This window comes from Hyla sarda, unplaced genomic scaffold (assembly GCF_029499605.1).
Source record: "Hyla sarda isolate aHylSar1 unplaced genomic scaffold, aHylSar1.hap1 scaffold_36, whole genome shotgun sequence".
Taxonomy (NCBI): Eukaryota; Metazoa; Chordata; class Amphibia; order Anura; family Hylidae; genus Hyla; species Hyla sarda.
This window is the reverse complement of record NW_026610372.1, coordinates 25,459-42,595: the sequence shown is the minus strand read 5'-3', so window position 1 is coordinate 42,595 and position 17,137 is coordinate 25,459. Positions and strand designations below refer to the sequence as shown.

Sequence of the window (17,137 nt, the reverse complement as noted above, 5' to 3'; positions counted from 1 at the left end):
TTATCTGTGGTGTTACATAGGACTGCAGGTCACATCTATACATTATCTGTACTCAGAGAGTTATCACTGTGTTATCTGTGGTGTTACATAGGACTGCAGGTCACATCTATACATTATCTGTACTCAGAGAGATATCACTGTGTTATCTGTGGTGTTACATAGGACTGCAGGTCACATCTATACATTATCTGTACTCAGAGAGTTATCACTGTGTTATCTGTGGTGTTACATAGGACTGCAGGTCACATCTATACATTATCTGTACTCAGAGAGTTATCACTGTGTTATCTGTGGTGTTACATAGGACTGCAGGTCACATCTATACATTATCTGTACTCAGAGAGTTATCACTGTGTTATCTGTGGTGTTACATAGGACTGCAGGTCACATCTATACATTATCTGTACTCAGAGAGTTATCACTGTGTTATCTGTGGTGTTACATAGGACTGCAGGTCACATCTATACATTATCTGTGGTGTTACATAGGACTGCAGGACACATCTATACATTATCTGTACTCAGAGTTATCACTGTGTTATCTGTGGTGTTACATAGGACTGCAGGTCACATCTATACATTATCTGTACTCAGAGAGATATCACTGTGTTATCTGTGGTGTTACATAGGACTGCAGGTCACATCTATACATTATCTGTACTCAGAGAGTTATCACTGTGTTATCTGTGGTGTTACATAGGACTGCAGGTCACATCTATACATTATCTGTACTCAGAGAGATATCACTGTGTTATCTGTGGTGTTACATAGGACTGCAGGTCACATCTATACATTATCTGTACTCAGAGAGTTATCACTGTTATCTGTGGTGTTACATAGGACTGCAGGTCTCATCTATACATTATCTGTACTCAGAGAGTTATCACTGTGTTATCTGTGGTGTTACATAGGACTGCAGGTCACATCTATACATTATCTGTACTCAGAGAGTTATCACTGTTATCTGTGGTGTTACATAGGACTGCAGGTCACATCTATACATTATCTGTACTCAGAGAGTTATCACTGTTATCTGTGGTGTTACATAGGACTGCAGGTCACATCTATACATTATCTGTACTCAGAGTTATCACTGTTATCTGTGGTGTTACATAGGACTGCAGGTCTCATCTATACATTATCTGTGGTGTTACATAGGACTGCAGGTCACATCTATACATTATCTGTACTCAGAGAGATATCACTGTTATCTGTGGTGTTACATAGGACTGCAGGTCACATCTATACATTATCTGTACTCAGAGAGTTATCACTGTGTTATCTGTGGTGTTACATAGGACTGCAGGTCACATCTATATATTATCTGTACTCAGAGAGATATCACTGTGTTATCTGTGGTGTTACATAGGACTGCAGGTCACATCTATACATTATCTGTACTCAGAGAGTTATCACTGTGTTATCTGTGGTGTTACATAGGACTGCAGGTCACATCTATACATTATCTGTACTCAGAGAGTTATCACTGTTATCTGTGGTGTTACATAGGACTGCAGGTCACATCTATACATTATCTGTACTCAGAGAGATATCACTGTGTTATCTGTGGTGTTACATAGGACTGCAGGTCACATCTATACATTATCTGTACTCAGAGAGATATCACTGTGTTATCTGTGGTGTTACATAGGACTGCAGGTCACATCTATATATTATCTGTACACAGAGAGTTATCACTGTTATCTGTGGTGTTACATAGGACTGCAGGTCACATCTATACATTATCTGTACTCAGAGAGTTATCACTGTGTTATCTGTGGTGTTACATAGGACTGCAGGTCACATCTATACATTATCTGTACTCAGAGAGTTATCACTGTTATCTGTGGTGTTACATAGGACTGCAGGTCACATCTATACATTATCTGTACACAGAGAGTTATCACTGTTATCTGTGGTGTTACATAGGACTGCAGGTCACATCTATACATTATCTGTACTCAGAGAGATATAACTGTGTTATCTGTGGTGTTACATAGGACTGCAGGTCACATCTATACATTATCTGTACTCAGAGAGTTATCACTGTTATCTGTGGTGTTACATAGGACTGCAGGTCACATCTATACATTATCTGTACTCAGAGAGTTATCACTCTGTTATCTGTGGTGTTACATAGGACTGCAGGTCACATCTATACATTATCTGTACTCAGAGAGTTATCACTGTTATCTGTGGTGTTACATAGGACTGCAGGTCACATCTATACATTATCTGTACTCAGAGAGTTATCGCTGTTATCTGTGGTGTTACATAGGACTGCAGGTCACATCTATACATTATCTGTACTCAGAGAGTTATCACTGTTATCTGTGGTGTTACATAGGACTGCAGGTCACATCTATACATTATCTGTACTCAGAGAGTTATCACTGTTATCTGTGGTGTTACATAGGACTGCAGGTCACATCTATACATTATCTGTACTCAGAGTTATCACTGTGTTATCTGTGGTGTTACATAGGACTGCAGGTCACATCTATACATTATCTGTACTCAGAGAGTTATCACTGTTATCTGTGGTGTTACATAGGACTGCAGGTCACATCTATACATTATCTGTACTCAGAGAGTTATCACTGTTATCTGTGGTGTTACATAGGACTGCAGGTCACATCTATACATTATCTGTACTCAGAGAGTTATCACTGTGTTATCTGTGGTGTTACATAGGACTGCAGGTCACATCTATACATTATCTGTACTCAGAGAGTTATCACTGTGTTATCTGTGGTGTTACATAGGACTGCAGGTCTCATCTATACATTATCTGTGGTGTTACATAGGACTGCAGGTCTCTTCTATACATTATCTGTGGTGTTACATAGGACTGCAGGTCTCTTCTATACATTATCTGTGGTGTTACATAGGACTGCAGGTCTCTTCTATACATTATCTGTGGTGTTACATAGGACTGCAGGTCTCTTCTATACATTATCTGTGGTGTTACATAGGACTGCAGGTCTCTTCTATACATTATCTGTGGTACATATGTAGTAGCGTCGCCTTTGTTCCCGGCGTGGTCATGTGACCTGCGCCTTTCGTGCTGTGACAGGGCAGAAGTTTTTGCCTTTCTTGTGAAGTTCTTCTGTGGAGGAGGTTGCGGCCGCGTTCCGTCACATCACAGGCATGAAAGGAGGCGGATTTGAATATCAGAGGCTTTTGTGTTTGTCGCGGGCTGCGGTATTCTCTTTATGTACACACGACCGGTGATTGTGCGGCTACTTTAAATATTGAAAATGATTTCCTATTCATATCGTCCCCATTAATAGTTGATCGTCTCCTCTGCGGCTTTGATATCTCACTGGAGACACAAGATATATTTCCTATGTCTACCCTATAGAAGTAGTGATCACACAGCCGGCTCTGCTACATCCGAATGTCCGATACAGAAATGATGGAATGATACTGCGCTACACGTGTTCTGCTACCGAGAAAGGGGATGAGTGCGCGCCAGATTATATACTACATAGTGGTGTCACCGTCCTGTACCCCAAGTGTCACCGTCCTGTACCCCAAGTGTCACCGTCCTGTACCCAAAGTGTCACCGTCCTGTACCCCAAGTGTCACTGTCCTGTACCCCAAGTGTCACCGTCCTGTACCCCAAGTGTAAGCTTGTCACCGTCCTGTACCCCAAGTGTCACCGTCCTGTACCCCAAGTGCCCCGTCCTGTACCCCAAGTGTAAGTGTGTCACCGTCCTGTACCCCAAGTGTAAGCGTGTCACCATCCTGTACCCCAAGTGTAAGCGTGTCACCGTCCTGTACCCCAAGTGTAAGCGTGTCACCGTCCTGTACCCCAAGTGTAAGCGTGTCACCGTCCTGTACCCCAAGTGTAAGCGTGTCACCGTCCTGTACCCCAAGTGTAAGCGTGTCACCGTCCTGTACCCCAAGTGTAAGCGTGTCACCGTCCTGTACCCCAAGTGTAAGCGTGTCACCGTCCTGTGCCCCAAGTGTAAGCGTGTCACCGTCCTGTACCCCAAGTGTAAGCGTGTCACCGTCCTGTACCCCAAGTGTAAGCGTGTCACCGTCCTGTACCCCAAGTGTCACCGTCCTGTACCCCAAGTGTCACCGTCTTGTACCCCAAGTGTAAGCGTGTCACCGTCTTGTACCCCAAGTGTAAGCGTGTCACCGTCTTGTACCCCAAGTGTAAGCGTGTCACCGTCCTGTACCCCAAGTGTCACCGTCCTGTACCCCAAGTGTAAGCGTGTCACCGTCCTGTACCCCAAGTGTAAGCGTGTCACTGTCCTGTACCCCAAGTGTAAGCGTGTCACCGTCCTGTACCCCAAGTGTAAGCGTGTCACCGTCCTGTACCCCAAGTGTCACCGTCCTGTACCCCAAGTGTAAGCGTGTCACCGTCCTGTACCCCAAGTGTCACCGTCCTATACCCCAAGTGTAAGCGTGTCACCGTCCTGTACCCCAAGTGTAAGCGTGTCACCGTCCTGTACCCCAAGTGTAAGCTTGTCACCGTCCTGTACCCCAAGTGTAAGCGTGTCACCGTCCTGTAACCCAAGTGTAAGCGTGTCACCGTCCTGTACCCCAAGTGTCACCGTCCTGTACCCCAAGTGTAAGCGTGTCACCGTCCTGTACCCCAAGTGTAAGCGTGTCACCGTCCTATACCCCAAGTGTAAGCGTGTCACCGTTCTGTACCCCAAGTGTAAGCGTGTCACCGTCCTGTACCCCAAGTGTAAGCGTGTCACCGTCCTGTAACCCAAGTGTAAGCGTGTCACCGTCCTGTACCCCAAGTGTCACCGTCCTGTACCCCAAGTGTAAGCGTGTCACCGTCCTGTACCCCAAGTGTAAGCGTGTCACCGTCCTGTACCCCAAGTGTAAGCGTGTCACCGTCCTGTACCCCAAGTGTAGGCGTGTCACCGTCCTGTACCCCAAGTGTAGGCGTGTCACCGTCCTGTACCCCAAGTGTAGGCGTGTCACCGTCCTGTACCCCAAGTGTAGGCGTGTCACCGTCCTGTACCCCAAGTGTCACCATCCTGTACCCCAAGTGTCACCGTCCTGTACCCCAAGTGTCACCGTCCTGTACCCCAAGTGTAAGCATGTCACCGTCCTGTACCCCAAGTGTAAGCGTGTCACCGTCCTGTACCCCAAGTGTAAGCGTGTCCCCGTCCTGTACCCCGAGTGTAAGCGTGTCACCATCCTGTACCCCGAGTGTTATCATCCTGTACCCCGAGTGTTATCATCCTGTACCCTGAGTGTTATCATCCTGTACCCCAAGTGTCACTGTCCTGTACCCCGAGTGTTATCATCCTGTACCCAGATTGTTATCATCCTGTACCCCAAGTGTCAGTGTCCTGTACCCCGAGTGTTATCATCCTGTACCCCAAGTGTCAGTGTCCTGTACCCCCGAGTGTTATCATCCTGTACCCCCGAGTGTTATCATCCTGTACCCCGAGTGTTATCATCCTGTACCCCAAGTGTCACTGTCCTGTACCCTGAGTGTCACCATCCTGTACCCCAAGTGTAAGCGTGTCATCATCCTGTACCCCGAGTGTTATCATCCTGTACCCCGAGTGTTATCATCCTGTACCCCGAGTGTTATCATCCTGTACCCCAAGTGTCACTGTCCTGTACCCCGAGTGTTATCATCCTGTACCCCAAGTGTCACTGTCCTGTACCCCGAGTGTTATCATCCTGTACCCCGAGTGTTATTATCCTGTACCCCAAGTGTCAGTGTCCTGTACCCCGAGTGTTATCATCCTGTACCCCGAGTGTTATCATCCTGTACCCCGAGTGTTATCATCCTGTACCCCGAGTGTTATCATCCTGTACCCCGAGTGTTATCATCCTGTACCCCGAGTGTTATCATCCTGTACCCCGAGTGTCACTGTCCTGTACCCCGAGTGTTATTATCCTGTACCCCAAGTGTCAGTGTCCTGTACCCCGAGTGTTATTATCCTGTACCCCAAGTGTCAGTGTCCTGTAGCCCAGATAAGATGTCTATATTTTTGCCGTGTTCCTCCTCCTCCTCTCCGGAGGGGTCCAGTACCCCTTTGGGTCATGTGCGGCGCAGGGATCACTTCCTTTGGGGGGAGCACAATGAGCTTCTCTCTACAGTTACTGGAATCCATATTTCTCCAAGACAGAGAGAAATAAAATCCACAGAGGAGACGCTGCAACGTTAATTGTTAATTCTTCTACGATGTCTCTTTCCGGAATCGTATCATTTCCCCCAGAGGAGGTCAGGATCCTCAGTGTGGATTTATATCACGTGTCCGGAGGGAGCAGGACATCCCCTCCCCGCAGCGGACGATCAGCTGCCGTATGTATTAGAGGACAATGACTTCTATGGATGGAGACTACACCCGCATATGGTTTGGTTATCCTGGTAGTGTTCAGTCCATGTCTCTCTAATCCAGCTGAGAATTATTAGAGCCATATTCCTGTCATGTGGGGCCCAACGTGTCCTGACGGGAGAGATTATTGGGGATCAGCGTGGTTTACCGACTCCACGAGCAGTGTCCACTATACTGGCAGTGGGTGTTCCTGTGCACTGGGTTATAGGTTACGCGTAGGCTTTGGTCATTCGTGCCTCGGTTATGTGGGAAGGTGACCCATTGCTGCGTGGCGGTCAGGGGTCCGTGCGCCAGGCCTTTAGACATCTGCTTTGTGACGCGCGCCCGGTGGAGCAGTACGGTCCCCCTCATCTCACGATCCCCATCCTTCACAGATGTAGGAGATATTTTTAAGTTGCAGCATCTGTGTCCCTGGCACACACCACTGGCAGAAGCCTCGGTTTGCCTCTGGCGCTGTCACATGGTTCGGACACCGCGTCTGCCAGTTGCTATTTGTCTTACCTTTCATTCTTGACTTTGCTCATCTTTATGTTGTGAGTGCGGTGGCCTCGCTGTCTCATTGGGGGAACCTGCACGCCTCACATCCATCTTTTCAGGGGACGCTAATTAGGAGCAATATGTTGATCAGACGCGGCTATGTTAATTAATTACAGCGAGAAGACTTAACAGCGGGCGGGGGGGATGAGGATTTTTTTTTATTTTCAGATCTATTTTTTTTCTTTGCACAATTTTTAGTTTTTTTGCAGCAACAACACCAAAGCAAAGTGGGATTGGCCTCCCAGTCACCTCTTTGTGTCTCTGTCGTCTGAACCCAATTACTCATTGTCTCCATTGCTGAATATTCGGCTGCATAAATAAAGTATCACAGATTTGCATATTTTATTTAGTACAGTGGCAAATAATGTTTCTTAACTAGGTCTCTACAGACTTTTCATTTTTTTACTTGAGAGAGAAAAAGAAATCCCTCCGAGCTGTCGTTTTAGGACATTTTCACCAGAGGAAGCAAAAATATCATGTGAATCCAGAGCATTTGAAAAGAAAAATAAGAACAACTAAGCCCCAACCCCCAGAATAACCTGAGAATGTCCCAAAACATCCAATGGAGTCCACTTTGGCTTCAATCAATTTGTCCGTCGGCTGGCCCAAGTTTCTGTGGAAAATACGTAAAGGGAATCACTAAAGTCTTCTCCACCTGTTATAGAGTAGTATAAATCCTTTATCGGTGACTAATCTGTTGTGTTACAGGACGTCCCAAGATCACAATATGCAGTTATAGCCACAGTCATTGTTCTATGTGACCAAGGGACCCTAAGATCCCAGAACTTCATCTGATATTTCTTTTACAGCAGATCTATGCCGCGCAGCTCGCCAGCATGCAGGTGTCTCCAGGGGCCAAGATGCCATCCACGCCTCAGCCTCCAAACTCTACTGGAGCCCTGTCCCCCACTATGATGAAGAGCGAGAAGAGAGGGACCAGTCCGGTCACACAAATTAAGGTAAAAAACACTTCCCTCTATCCTGCAAGAAATGCCAATCTGGTGACTATTGTACAATCTCCTCCAGTCTGGTGACTATTGTACAATCTCCTCCAGTCTGATGACTATTGTACAATCTCCTCCAGTCTGATGACTATTGTACAATCTCCTCCAGTCTGATGACTATTGTACAATCTCCTCCAGTCTGGTGACTATTGTACAATCTCCTCCAGTCTGATGACTATTGTACAATCTCCTCCAGTCTGATGACTATTGTACAATCTCCTCCAGTCTGATGACTATTGTACAATCTCCTCCAGTCTGATGACTATTGTACAATCTCCTCCAGTCTGATGACTATTGTACAATCTCCTCCAGTCTGATGACTATTGTACAAATCTCCTCCAGTCTGGTGACTATTGTACAATCTCCTCCAGTCTGATGACTATTGTACAATCTCCTCCAGTCTGATGACTATTGTACAATCTCCTCCAGTCTGATGACTATTGTACAATCTCCTCCAGTCTGATGACTATTGTACAATCTCCTCCAGTCTGATGACTATTGTACAAATCTCCTCCAGTCTGATGACTATTGTACAATCTCCTCCAGTCTGATGACTATTGTACAATCTCCTCCAGTCTGGTGACTATTGTACAATCTCCTCCAGTCTGATGACTATTGTACAATCTCCTCCAGTCTGATGACTATTGTACAATCTCCTCCAGTCTGATGACTATTGTACAATCTCCTCCAGTCTGGTGACTATTGTACAATCTCCTCCAGTCTGATGACTATTGTACAATCTCCTCCAGTCTGATGACTATTGTACAATCTCCTCCAGTCTGATGACTATTGTACAATCTCCTCCAGTCTGATGACTATTGTACAATCTCCTCCAGTCTGATGACTATTGTACAATCTCCTCCAGTCTGATGACTATTGTACAATCTCCTCCAGTCTGATGACTATTGTACAATCTCCTCCAGTCTGATGACTATTGTACAATCTCCTCCAGTCTGATGACTATTGTACAATCTCCTCCAGTCTGATGACTATTGTACAATCTCCTCCAGTCTGATGACTATTGTACAATCTCCTCCAGTCTGATGACTATTGTACAATCTCCTCCAGTCTGATGACTATTGTACAATCTCCTCCAGTCTGATGACTATTGTACAATCTCCTCCAGTCTGATGACTATTGTACAATCTCCTCCAGTCTGATGACTATTGTACAATCTCCTCCAGTCTGGTGACTATTGTACAATATACCCTATCCATGATGAAAGACCTGTTCTTTAAAGTTGAACCTTATACGTATCTGGTGTACACCTTATACCGAGGGCTGTACATATCCGGTGTACACCTTATACCGAGGGCTGTACATATCCGGTGTACACCTTATACTGAGGACTGTACGTATCCGGTGTACACCTTATACCGAGGGCTGTACATATCCGGTGTACACCTTATACCGAGGACTGTACATATCCGGTGTACACCTTATACCGAGGGCTGTACATATCCGGTGTACACCTTATACCGAGGACTGTACGTATCCGGTGTACACCTTATACCGAGGACTGTACGTATCCGGTGTACACCTTATACCGAGGACTGTACGTATCCGGTGTACACCTTATACCGAGGACTGTACGTATCTGGTGTACACCTTATACCGAGGGCTGTACATATCCGGTGTACACCTTATACCGAGGACTGTACGTATCCGGTGTACACCATATACCGAGGACTGTACGTATCCGGTGTACACCTTATACCGAGGACTGTACGTATCCGGTGTACACCTTATACCGAGGACTGTACGTATCCGGTGTACACCTTATACCGAGGACTGTACGTATCCGGTGTACACCTTATACCGAGGGCTGTACGTATCCGGTGTACACCTTATACCGAGGACTGTACGTATCCGGTGTACACCTTATACCGAGGACTGTACGTATCCGGTGTACACCTTATACCGAGGGCTGTACGTATCCGGTGTACACCTTATACCGAGGACTGTACGTATCCGGTGTACACCTTATACCGAGGGCTGTACGTATCCGGTGTACACCTTATACCGAGGACTGTACGTATCCGGTGTACACCTTATATCGAGGGCTGTACGTATCCGGTGTACACCTTATATCGAGGGCTGTACGTATCCGGTGTACACCTTATATCGAGGACTGTACGTATCCGGTGTACACCTTATACCGAGGGCTGTACGTATCCTGTGTACACCTTATACCGAGGACTGTACGTATCCGGTGTACACCTTATACCGAGGACTGTACGTATCCGGTGTACACCTTATACCGAGGGCTGTACGTATCCGGTGTACACCTTATACCGAGGACTGTACGTATCCGGTGTACACCTTATATCGAGGGCTGTACGTATCCGGTGTACACCTTATACCGAGGGCTGTACGTATCCGGTGTACACCTTATACCGAGGACTGTACGTATCCGGTGTACACCATATACCGAGGACTGTACGTATCCGGTGTACACCTTATACCGAGGACTGTACGTATCCGGTGTACACCTTATATCGAGGGCTGTACGTATCCGGTGTACACCTTATACCGAGGGCTGTACGTATCCGGTGTACACCTTATACCGAGGGCTGTACGTATCCGGTGTACCGCTCATGTCACCATCTCCCCAGCACCTTCACAACAGCTTCATCCACTTATAAAAGGACATTAAAATATTAAGGAAAAAAATCTAAGAAAATTCTTTAATAAAGAAATGGGTCACCATGGAGATGTCTGATTGATTTGGTAAGAAAACGTGTCTCAGACACTCCATTCCGGACTGCGATTTCTCCAGACGATGCTGCAACGTAAGAGACGCTCCGTGCTCCTGCAGCCAGGGGGATCACTTATTTACTAGATGACAGTCAACGCCTAGAAAGTGGAATGTGTCTACGGCAGAGCGGCGTTAGGTGAAGGACAGATGTGCGGTCACATCCGCACAAACCGCCAGGCGGGGGGGAATGACCTAAAAAAGGGCAAAGTACACAAAATGTTATGGGGCTCTGCGGAGAAGTGAAATAACACGAGCAGCCTTAGCCCTGTCTGATATGGAGGCCGACGCTCCGCATACAGGGGAGATTCACCCTTCACATCTGTACGATTGCTGACAGTGAATGACAACATTCTTGTTTACATCCAGAGGCTGAAATCCTGTACAAACCTTTCCATGATGCACGAATAAAACTTCAGGTACAGGATGCAGTTTAGATTTTACACTTTTACCCCAAGCCCACCCTGACCACAGTTTTACCGGCAGACGCTCAGTTATCCATGGTGATGGTCCCACCAAGGGTACGACCACCTTGTTTTCCTACCCCTGTTTATTGCATCCATCGGCATCCTGCTCCGGTTGTCGGCATCCTACGTGGGCCATTTTCTGTGGGTTGGCGATGGATAGGATTAATGGGGGCAGGAACGTAGTGTACCCTGAGCTGTGATGTCCGGCGGAGTGGATCCCTAGCTGTACACAGTCGGTGTAACGTTGAGTGGATCCAGTTATGGCACCGTCTGTTTGTAGGGGATTACACAGTGTCACATCAATATAAGGGAAACGTATTGTTGCTTTCCACAAAGAAAACATGGCTGGCTCCAGAAACAGACGACCATCTGCCGGGACACATTTCACTGCATTCACCATGTGCTGCAAATAAATAAAACCTCCGATATTCTGCCAGAATCCCAAGATCCATCTAATAGTAACCTGTGAGAAACAGCGACAGACATGCGGCTTTATGAAAGCACAAAACGCCAGTCACATGGTACAGGCCCCTACCGCAATCCTAGAGTGATCCAACTTATACTACAGGAACTATACATCTATTACTGCTAACAACTGACCCCTATATCATGTCTGAGAGGTGGTCACAGCCCCGCCCCCTGTATGACATCACTGATACGATAGTAATATAATGACATGTGATGACAGCCCCACCCCCAGTATGACATCACTGATATAATAGTAATATAATGACATGTGATCACAGCCCCGCCCCCTGTATGACGTCACTGATATAATAGTAATATAATGACATCTGATGACAGCCCCGCCCCCTGTATGACATCACTGATATAATATAATAGTAATATAATGACATGTGATGACAGCCCCGCCCCCTGTATGACATCACTGATATGATAGTAATATAATGACATGTGATGACAGCCCCGCCCCCTGTATGACATCACTGATACGATAGTAATATAATGACATGTGATGACAGCCCCGCCCCCTGTATGACATCACTGATACGATAGTAATATAATGACATGTGATGACAGCCCCACCCCCAGTATGACATCACTGATATAATAGTAATATAATGACATGTGATCACAGCCCCACCTCCTGTATGACATCACTGATATGATAGTAATATAATGACATGTGATGACAGCCCCACCCCAAGTATGACATCACTGATATGATAGTAATATAATGACATGTGATCACAGCCCCGCCCCCTGTATGACATCACTGATATAATAGTAATATAATGACATGTGATCACAGCCCTGCCCCCTGTATGACATCACTGATATAATATAATAGTAATATAATGACATGTGATCACAGCCCCACCTCCTGTATGACATCACTGATATGATAGTAATATAATGACATGTGATGACAGCCCCACCCCAAGTATGACATCACTGATATGATAGTAATATAATGACATGTGATCACAGCCCCACCCCCTGTATTACATCACTGATATTATATCATTGAAGTATAATGGCGTGATCATAGCCCCGCCCCCTGTATGACATCACTGATATAATATAATAGTAATATAATGACGTGATCACAGCCCCGCCCCGTGTATGACATCACTGATATGATTAAATAGTAATTTAATGACATGGGATCACAGCCCCGCCCCCTGTATGACATCACTGATATAATATAATAGTAATATAATGACATGTGATCACAGCACCGCCCCTGTATGACATCACTGATATAATATCATAGTAATATAATGACATGTGATCACAGCACCGCCCCCAGTATGACATCACTGATATAATAGTAATATAATGACGTGATCACAGCCCCGCCCCCTTTATGACATCACTGATATAATAGTAATATAATGACATGTGATCACAGCCCCGCCCCCTGTATGACATCACTGATATAATAGTAATATAATGACATGTGATCACAGCCCAGCCCCCTGGATGACATCACTGATATAATATAATAGTAATATAATGACATGTGATGACAGCCCCGCCCCCTGGATGACATCACTGATATAGTAGTAATATAATGACGTGATCACAGCCCCGCCCCCTGGATGACATCACTGATATAATATAATAGTAATATAATGACATGTGATCACAGCCCCGCCTCCTGTATGACATCACTGATATAATATAATAGTAATATAATGACATGTGATCACAGCCCCGCCCCCTGTATGACATCACTGATATAATATAATAGTAATATAATGACATGTGATCACAGCCCCGCCCCCTGTATGACATCACTGATATAATAGTAATATAATGACATGTGATGACAGCCCCGCCCCCTGTATGACATCACTGATACGATAGTAATATAATGACATGTGATGACAGCCCCACCCCCAGTATGACATCACTGATATAATAGTAATATAATGACATGTGATCACAGCCCCGCCCCCTGTATGACATCACTGATATAATAGTAATATAATGACATCTGATGACAGCCCCGCCCCCTGTATGACATCACTGATATGATAGTAATATAATGACATGTGATGACAGCCCCGCCCCTGTATGACATCACTGATACGATAGTAATATAATGACATGTGATGACAGCCCCACCCCCAGTATGACATCACTGATATAATAGTAATATAATGACATGTGATCACAGCCCCACCTCCTGTATGACATCACTGATATGATAGTAATATAATGACATGTGATGACAGCCCCACCCCAAGTATGACATCACTGATATGATAGTAATATAATGACATGTGATCACAGCCCCGCCCCCTGTATGACATCACTGATATAATAGTAATATAATGACATTTGATGACATCCCCACCCCCAGTATGACATTACTGATATGATAGTAATATAATGACATGTGATCACAGCCCCACCTCCTGTATGACATCACTGATATAATAGTAATATAATGACATGTGATCACAGCCCCACCTCCTGTATGACATCACTGATATGATAGTAATATAATGACATGTGATGACAGCCCCACCCCAAGTATGACATCACTGATATGATAGTAATATAATGACATGTGATCACAGCCCCGCCCCCTGTATGACATCACTGATATAATAGTAATATAATGACATTTGATGACATCCCCACCCCCAGTATGACATTACTGATATGATAGTAATATAATGACATGTGATCACAGCCCCACCTCCTGTATGACATCACTGATATAATAGTAATATAATGACATGTGATCATAGCCCCGCCCCCTGTATGACATCACTGATATAATATAATAGTAATATAATGACATGTGATGACAGCCCCAGCTCCTGTATGACATCACTGATACGATAGTAATATAATGACATGTGATGACAGCCCCGCCCCCTGTATGACATCATTGATATAATATAATAGTAATATAATGACATGTGATGACAGCCCCACCCCCTGTATGACATCACTGATATGATAGTAATGTAATGACATGTGATGACAGCCCCGCCCCCTGTATGACATCAGTGATACGATAGTAATATAATGACATGTGATGACAGCCCCGCCCCCTGTATCACATCAGTGATACGATATTAATATAATGACATGTGATGACAGCCCCGCCCCCTGTATGACATCACTGATATGATAGTAATATAATGACATGTGATCACAGCCCTGCCCCCTGTATGACATCACTGATATAATAAAATAGTAATATAATGACATGTGATCATAGCCCCCCCCCCAGTATGACATCACTGATATGATATAATAGAAGTATAATGGCGTGATCACAGCCCCACCCCTGTATGACATCACGGATATAATATAATAATAATATAATGACATGTTATCACAGCCCCGCCCCTGTATGACATCACTGATATAATAGTAATATAATGACATCTGATGACAGCCCCGCCCCCTGTATGACATCACTGATATGATAGTAATATAATGACGTGATGACAGCCCCGCCCCCTGTATGACATCACTGATATAATAGTAATATAATGACATTTGATGACAGCCCCACCCCCAGTATTACATCACTGATATGATAGTAATATAATGACATGTGATGACAGCCCCGCCCCCTGTATGACATCACTGATATAATATAATAGTAATATAATGACATGTGATCACAGCCCCACCTCCTGTATGACATCACTGATATGATAGTAATATAATGACATGTGATGACAGCCCCACCCCAAGTATGACATCACTGATATGATAGTAATATAATGACATGTGATCATAGCCCCGCCCCCTGTATGACATCACTGATATAATAGTAATATAATGACATGTGATGACAGCCCCGCCCCCTGTATGACATCACTGATATAATAGTAATATAATGACATGTGATCACAGCCCCGCCCCCTGGATGACATCAGTAATACAGTTTATGACCCTGCAGTCTGCCCCCTGTGTCTCGTCCCCTGACATCATAGACTTTGTAAGGTTTTCCTCACTATTATAAACAGAATGTCCGAGGGGAATCCATGTGCATCCACCTGACCGGAGGCTTCATGGGCAATTTGTCTGCCATGTAAACTTCACACTGCGTTCAGAGAGAGAGGCTTATAAAGAGTCTACCGATCCATCCAATGGACTCTATTACCCGGCACCATACTCACATAAATATACAATAGCAATGGCGGCCTTTATAGCGCAAATTACGTACAACTCCGCCCTCTTACATAGAGCATCCATTCCCTTCCCTCTCATGTGTTGCCTGTGTCAGTGCTCACTGTAGTCCTTGCATTAAATTCATGAACCAGGAAGGCCTGGATGAACAGAGCTACAATTCCCTTCTAAATAGTAAAGGACGCAGACCAGAGGATAACCAATCACCACGTCTCCCCTCATCCAGGTCATTGTAGTGCACATACCACTGAACCCTGGTGTCGTTCTCCGCCGGTTGTGGTTGTCTCCACACCAGTGATTCAGTGTATAGGGCAGATGGATGGACCCCAAGCTGTACCTTTAGCATCTGATTCCTGTGTCAGTGGGCGCCTAACATTATGTAGATAGCAGTGGGCAGCGTCCGTCTCCTGACAGGCTCTGAGTGGGCACAGGATAATTACTCCAGACTTCCCTGAAGAAATATTTTTCCATGTCCTGCTATAATTCACAAAGTATAAGGAACGTAGCAGACAGAATACATTGTGACTGTTTAAGGGAACTGGATACACTGTGACTGTATGAGGGGACAGGATACACTGTGACTGTATGAGGGGACGGGATACACTGTGACTGTATGAGGGGAGGGGATACACTGTGACTGTATGAGGGGACAGGATACACTGTGACTGTATGAGGGGACTGGATACACTTTGACTGTATGAGGGGATGGGATACACTGTGACTGTATGAGGGGACGGGATACACTGACTGTATGAGGGGACTGGATACACTGTGACTGTATGAGGGGCTGGATACACTGTGACTGTATGAGGGGCTGGATACACTGTGACTCTATGAGAGGACAGGATACACTGTGACTGTATGAGGGGACTGGATACACTTTGACTGTATGAGGGGACGGGATACACTGTGACTGTATGAGGGGACGGGATACACTGTGACTGTATGAGGGGACGGGATACACTGTGACTGTATGAGGGGACTGGATACACTGTGACTGTATGAGGGGCTGGATACACTGTGACTGTATGAGGGGACAGGATACACTGTGACTGTATGAGGGGACTGGATACACTTTGACTGTATGAGGGGACTGAATACACTGTGACTGTATGAGGGGAGGGGATACACTGTGACTGTATGAGGGGACTGGATACACTGTGACTATGAGGGGACTGGATACACTGTGACTGTATGAGGGGACGGGATACACTGTGACTGTATGAGGGGATGGGATACACTGTGACTGTATGAGGGGACTGGATACACTGTGACTGTATGAGGGGACGGGATACACTGTGACTGTATGAGGGGACGGGATACACTGTGACTGTATGAGGGGCTGGATACACTGTGACTGTATGAGGGGACTGGATACACTGTGACTGTATGAGGGGAGGGGATACACTGTGACTGTATG

The 17,137-nt window shown here is 45.4% G+C and overlaps 1 protein-coding gene across 1 annotated transcript in view; it reads left to right on the top strand.

The window, feature by feature from the left end:
• Positions 1-17,137, top strand: part of LOC130331910 (transcription factor Sox-6-like) — a gene marked incomplete in the record, with an annotated part of 403,713 nt that overhangs the window by 374,143 nt on the left and 12,433 nt on the right. Inside the window, 1 exon segment of the mRNA XM_056553725.1 lies at positions 7,672-7,821. Within this exon segment, the coding sequence (XP_056409700.1) occupies positions 7,672-7,821 (150 nt within the window).